Source organism: Xylaria bambusicola (assembly GCF_022495145.1).
Source record: "Xylaria bambusicola strain CBS 139988 unplaced genomic scaffold F5B22scaffold_14, whole genome shotgun sequence".
NCBI classification, from domain to species: domain Eukaryota; kingdom Fungi; phylum Ascomycota; class Sordariomycetes; order Xylariales; family Xylariaceae; genus Xylaria; species Xylaria bambusicola.
The window spans coordinates 527,242-533,373 of record NW_025953567.1 but is presented as its reverse complement, the minus strand read 5'-3'; the positions used below and the strand labels follow the sequence as shown (position 1 = coordinate 533,373).

Here is a 6,132-nt window from a genome sequence, read left to right as displayed (position 1 = left end):
AATTGGTTGATAAACTCTATGGATACCCCATCACCGAGTTTTGCAGGTATATTGCAAATGTGAACACAAATCAGTCCAGAGCCAGAGCTTGACAGCACAGCAAGAGTGTCATCTCTGTAGGAAATTATTTGAGTTGTTCGAACCCACGCTTCCACTTTTGAATCGGCCTTAAAACATAGTGCATTTCTTATAGCTTGTTGTGCAAAAGTGCTTATTCCCAAGGAGAGTACCAGTTCTGTAGCCGCTATTGTTGAAGGAGACTGACTCAATCAGCTAAATACCAGTCCGCATAAGAGTGTTAAGCTTATAGTCGGTATACACGACTTAGATAATTCAACAACACTATGGTCCCCAGCCAGCTTGGTCAAAGACTTGCAATTGATATAGAGCCTTGAAATCAGGACAGTCTTGATTGGCCAATACCTGTTGGCGAATTAGCATTTCTATTCAATATACTATTAGTTTGTGAATCGACTTAGTAGCCTCTTCAAGAATAATTAATAGTAGTGATCTGATGATTGTTGCCAATAGGGCTACAATGGCACTGATCGTAGCTACTTTGGCTGCATTTTCCCATCATATCTGGCAAGGATTGCTACTATAACGCGGATAGGGATATGGCAACTAGTAAAGCCGCAGTCTCACAGAACTAGGGAACTTAATGATTCTAACTGGCAGCTCTGCGGCCGTAGTCTTTTCTCTGCACCTTGGATGTGGTGATATCCGATTTCTGGAAGCTGGCTCCGCATCGGTTGTCCCGACGTTGCCGCCCGCGGTAAGACTGGCATACTCGCCTTGTAAACGGGTGGCCTCCCCCTGTCTAACGTCTTGTCTCGAATCAGTTGTAGCGATTTCAAGCATGAACGCATCGAGCTCGGTCAGGCCAAAGTTCAACTCAAATGCCTCTATTACAAATTTAACATCCCTTTTGCCGGGTTAACATAATGCAGAATGTCAATGTCCCAAGGTCTAAAGAGAAAATAATCTAGGAAACATTGCAGGACAAGACTTCGAGTCAGTCGCTCGAACAATAAGAGCAGTAATACAATAATAAGCAAGCTTACACCGCTTCCTCACCGCCCCCCCCCCCAAGTCGAATCCTTCTAATACACTGTAAGAGAGTGTTACACACGCTTATTCCACACTTTTTGTAAGCCTTTGTACATGCGTAGCCTACAGTTACTTCAGGAAGCACCAGTTAAATCTGCGGTCAAACGTTTGATAAATTTGCAGTTGTCGGGCTGTTACAACTGCTAATCTCCTGCCGATACGGATATTGCTCCTCACTACATCGATTATTCTTTAGCCTTAGTAATCTCGAGATACTTAGCCATTGACCTACTTATACCTACTACAAAGCTACTTCAAAATCTACATGCATATCACTAACTATTACAGCCAGTATCAACATCCCACATGACTAAGCTGACCCTAGATAAGGAAAGGATTTGCACAAGGCAATGCATATATGGAGAGACTGTCTTGTTGTATCTAGTTTCTCTTTTCTTTCTCTCTTTGATCTTGGTTACCTCGTCAATAGAGCATTGGCTGCTGCTGCCGGCTTTGTCCCAGCTTTTCAGCACGCTTGCCGTGGCAGTAGTACCGATTTTCGTTTAAAAGTAGTGCTCGAGGCCGTGATAGGACGATATTACTCGTTGAGGGGGAGTCCCCTTGAGACACTTCACTGAAACACAGCATCATATCATAATCCTTCGTGCATTCGGGATTATGTTAAAGCGTTCGGGCTATTAAAGGTTGATGGTAAATGAGCAACTGCACACCGTCCGTAGCATCACTGCCTTTCCATTCTCTTCGTCCTTTTCCCCTTTGCTAGACATAGCCGAGATAATTATCACCCATACGACCCCTTACTAATAAGTCATGCACCCATGGGCTGAAGAGGCTTTTAACATCACAACAAGTCAGGCCATGCAAAATGACCAACTTAGGGCCGGCCCCAACAAACTTCGAGTTGCCGAGTAGCTGTGTAGAGGATCTCCAAAGCGCATATTGGTACCACTTGGCTGCGTCGACTGGCTGGTTCCTTGTTCAGGGCCCAGAGGAACAGACGACCTGCTATCCCAGTGGTTATGCTGCTTTAAGCTTGAATCAGATATATTATTCGCCAGGAAGATGTCCTACTGGCTTTACCCCTGCTTGCGAAGCCCATCAAGCCGTAGGCTCTCTTACGGAGACCATCGTGACGTGTTGTCCTACGTATGTGCTGTTTGGAATATTCTGTCACCTATTTGACAAAATCACTCACCATTTGCGTCATATATCGCGAAATGCTAACTTCCATCTGCAATTCAGACAAAACGTTTACTCCTGTCAGACGAACCCTAGTGACAAATATCCATGGCAATACACCCTTGGTTGCGTTTCCACGGTCCAAAGCGAAAGTGTATATACATTCAATTCCGTCTCTGGTGGGGTGACGTATCTCAAGACCTCTACTCTCGTATCCAGCAACGGGTTCAACGCATACTCTGTACAAATTCGGTACCAGTCTACTGACTTTGTCGCAACTACTACATCCACCGTGAGTTCTAATGTGCTCAGGTCTATAATCCGTCATTCAAAGCTAGGCTGCTTACAACCCTTAACTAATCAACATATGAACAGAATACTATAAGCACAGGGTCAACCTGGGCGACAGCCATATCTGCGATCCGTCCAACCAATCCACATGACAGCAGCAGCAACATTAACGACGCCAAGTCCACAGATAACATTAGTGCAGGCGCGGCAGCTGGGATAGCTATTGGTGCCTTCACGGGGCTCTTGATCGCCATAGCTGGAGTCAGTTATCTCCTTTGGCGCAAAAAGCGGCAGCGCCGGGCGTTGCGTAGAGTGGCAGAGCTTCAAGGCCAGCCGAACCATGGACCTTTATCACACCATTTAGGGAAAAATCCGGGGCAATATGAACCTTGGCGCGCCGAAAAGCTGGGCCATGGTCAACTTGTTATTAGCGAGCTGGTTGGTGGTCCCCCAGCTGCCAATGAGTTGAATGGCCAGCCGCTTCTTAATGAATTAGAAGCGAAATGAATCGCATTGAAATTTTGGACAATATAGGATACCGAGTCGAGATAATATAGTGCAGGTAGACTAGTTGTATATACTATGTAGAGTCAAGCCACCAAGACCAAGAAGGAATTGGTTGGCTAAGGACTTTCGCAACCCTAGTAAATCATTACATTATGAATAGCATCGAGTTTCAAGCCCAAATCTCTGCCCTTGTTATACAAGCAGCATAAATGAAAACTCGGGGGAAGCTGAGACAGCATGTTGCAGACGATAATGTGTAAATAACCATAACCTAGTGTGTGTATCCATCCCGTTTGACAATTCGGTATTATAGGGCAAGGGCTTCATGAATAAACAAGTAAGAGATAAGCCAAAGAACAAAAAATCGAATAGTCTTCAGCAGCAAACACGAATTGACATCTGCAAACGGAAAAAATATGCATCAGCCGTGAATCGAACACGGGGCCCATCGATGGCAACGATGGATTTTACCACTAAACCACTGATGCTGCTGGGATTATTAATACGTGGAATCCAAAAGTGTTATAAATAATGGTGTTTAACCTAGGTCCAGCAGTGACTCCTGTTGACTTGACCTACGATGTGAGGTATATTGAGCTACATCTTGAGGGCTTGTAGACTTGAGGAGTTCCATTGAGTGGTCACAATCGGCCCGACTACGGCTGGTGTTCCCACAGTGGGACCTGAGCTGCCAACGTTGGAGCGTCAGTGAGCAAGTAAGATGTGGCCGTAGGGAGGGGCCTCGGTGAGCAGGCTGAGCCCCTTATGGAGCCCACCAACCACCGCATTGCCTTAACTCGAGCCAAGCCTCGCCTTATCAACAACGCAACTTTCTTCTTCCATGTTCCATTCACCCCTTTCAACACCTGCTGAACCGAAGCCTTCACACAGAAATCATTCAGTCACAAATCTCAGCTCAAGCAAAATGATGTCGGGTCTTCAACAGCAAATACTAAAGGAAGGGATAAACAAAAAAAGGGCTGTCACTAAAAGAAGGAAAAAAAAAAGAGAGAGAGGCAATCTTCGGACATTGGTGGAACGTAATCCGGAGTTGGTCTTGGAGGATTTCGTGGTGAAGTACCGGCGTTCTGAGCACCTACATACTACACTTGATGAGATGATGAATCAGATCCTACAATCTCGTTGCTGCAGTCGGATACGCCGTCGTGATATTCTCGTCCAAGAGAATAGTCCGAACACGAACGAGAACAAGCTGCTAGGGGTGGTTTGCCTTCCACTGAAGGGTGCTGAGAGTGATACACCCAAAGAACATCTGACACGCGATCCCGAAGGTTACTTCGCTTTTCTCATGGTAAAACGCGTGATCATGCATCCTCTTTTCTTGTCTTCTGCTAACGTCCGAACCCAACAGGCACTCGCCGAAGCTGGTGCCATGAATAGAGAGGCTCCATTCGCCCCAGAGAAGCAGGCGTTAATCGTTAAGTACTGGCCGGGAAACCAGATTATAGGAGCCGCGAATTTGCTTCTAAATATCAAACCCCTCATCCTAGGACTGGCTTCTTGTGTGATCCTTGAAAAATACCGCCAAAACGCTTCCAGGCCACAATCGAAGACGCGGGAATGTCTCGAACCAGACTTTGAGTCGTTCTTCGGCCGTCAATTAAGCGTGGATGATGTGAGGAGCACAGTAGAAGATAACTACAAAGCCTTCAAGGAACTACGCAAGCAACAGCTCATATCTTGCGGGATAAAAGATTCAGATATGGAGCTTTACCTCCCAACCAGTGGGGATGCGGATAGACAAATCACGGTGTTTGTCCTAGTCAATGCGATGATAGTGTTGTTCAACGAGGAAGATTATGCCATTCGAGAGGTGTGGGCCAATGCCACGCAAGCCATGATTGAGAAATCCCCCACGGATACGCATGTAGAGAAGCAATTCTGGGGAATCAAAGACAGCCGATTACAGAGGTAGATGCGATGGTGGATTGACAGGAAAGCCGAAGCGAAGGACGAAGGAAGGTTTGAGAGACCTTTTTGCAACGCAAAGTATTATTTACCTACCCGAAAGTAGCCCGGTCCTGACAGTTTGTTTTCCAATGGCAATAGACAAATGCGATGCAATCGCAGCCCTATAATTATGCTTTATTCTAACTTAATTGAACTCCGTGTGTACTACGAATATAGTAGAATTAGCACACAAAGCGCACGCGCTCCTGAGGCAACGGTTCTGTTGAAAGTGTATGTGTTCAAGGAGTCATTGCATGTATTGTACGGATCAAGGGGCACGCAAGGGACACGAAGGTCATGTTCATGGTTCATGGATATAAGGAGGCCTTCCCACCTTCACTCATCAAGTAGTTTAGTTGAATGTAACGTTCAATTTTGAGAAGAGAGGAAGCGGCTGAATAGTCTCATTTCAGTAATTATGTTTGGGTGTGTATAGTTGTGCCTGCATTTACGTGTTCAGCGCGATCGCCGCATAAAACAGACTGGTTCATCGTACGATGGCATTTGTTAGAAGTTCTTCAGCACACACCAGGTTACACACTCGGTATGCTAGCTTTTGCGGCTAAGCTGTAGTGCCTACGTAGTAGGGCTGCCTATAGTAACGAAGTCTTGTATATAGGCGATAAGGCGCCCATGACTGCTATGTGCACTATATAATACCTACTGAGAAGGGAGGAAAGAGGGCGAGTCAGATTTAGTCGAATCCGACTCGTATGTGCCTCGAAATACGGTGTTGCAGAGGAGTCGAGAACATTGGTTAGCCAAATGACCCCTTTTTCTGACATGGAACTGTAGGTCGGAAGCCAAAGGACAAGGTAAATTAGGCAAGGAGGAAGCTGAAACGCGAGTGGCAGGAAAAAGCATGTTCCTCTTTCTTTTATATTGCTCAGCATCAAGTCCACTAGAGATCTGGCACCACTCCGGCCGCTTGGCTATTAATTATTATCGGTGCCCAAGTCTTCGAACATTACGTGCCCGACCTGCGGATGAGAGTTGAGCCCCTCAACGTAGTACCGCATACACTGAGATTATATTCACAACGCGCCGTTGGTGCGTAACGCAGACTTTACCTGATTAAGCACAATTTTCCGGAAATTCAACTGGGGAAACTGT

The 6,132-nt window shown here is 46.0% G+C and overlaps 2 protein-coding genes and 1 non-coding gene across 3 annotated transcripts; 2 read left to right on the top strand and 1 right to left on the bottom strand.

Moving 5' to 3' along the window:
* The first annotated feature begins 1,467 nt into the window (after positions 1 to 1,467).
* Positions 1,468 to 3,486, top strand: F5B22DRAFT_601512 (uncharacterized protein). Its single transcript, XM_047974617.1, has 3 exons — positions 1,468 to 2,217; positions 2,314 to 2,542; positions 2,626 to 3,486. Exons 1-3 carry the CDS (start codon positions 1,937 to 1,939, stop codon positions 3,046 to 3,048), a joined length of 933 nt encoding a protein of 310 aa, XP_047832152.1. The 5' UTR covers positions 1,468 to 1,936; the 3' UTR covers positions 3,049 to 3,486.
* On the bottom strand, positions 3,466 to 3,536 carry F5B22DRAFT_t85. The gene has a single exon. It is a non-coding gene; the product is annotated as a tRNA-Gly (tRNA).
* Positions 3,537 to 3,662: 126 nt separating this feature from the next.
* On the top strand, positions 3,663 to 5,396 carry F5B22DRAFT_601511 (uncharacterized protein). The gene has a single exon (XM_047974616.1). The coding sequence runs from the start codon at positions 3,890 to 3,892 to the stop codon at positions 4,982 to 4,984; it is 1,095 nt and encodes a 364-aa protein (XP_047832151.1). The 5' UTR covers positions 3,663 to 3,889; the 3' UTR covers positions 4,985 to 5,396.
* Positions 5,397 to 6,132: the final 736 nt, after the last annotated feature.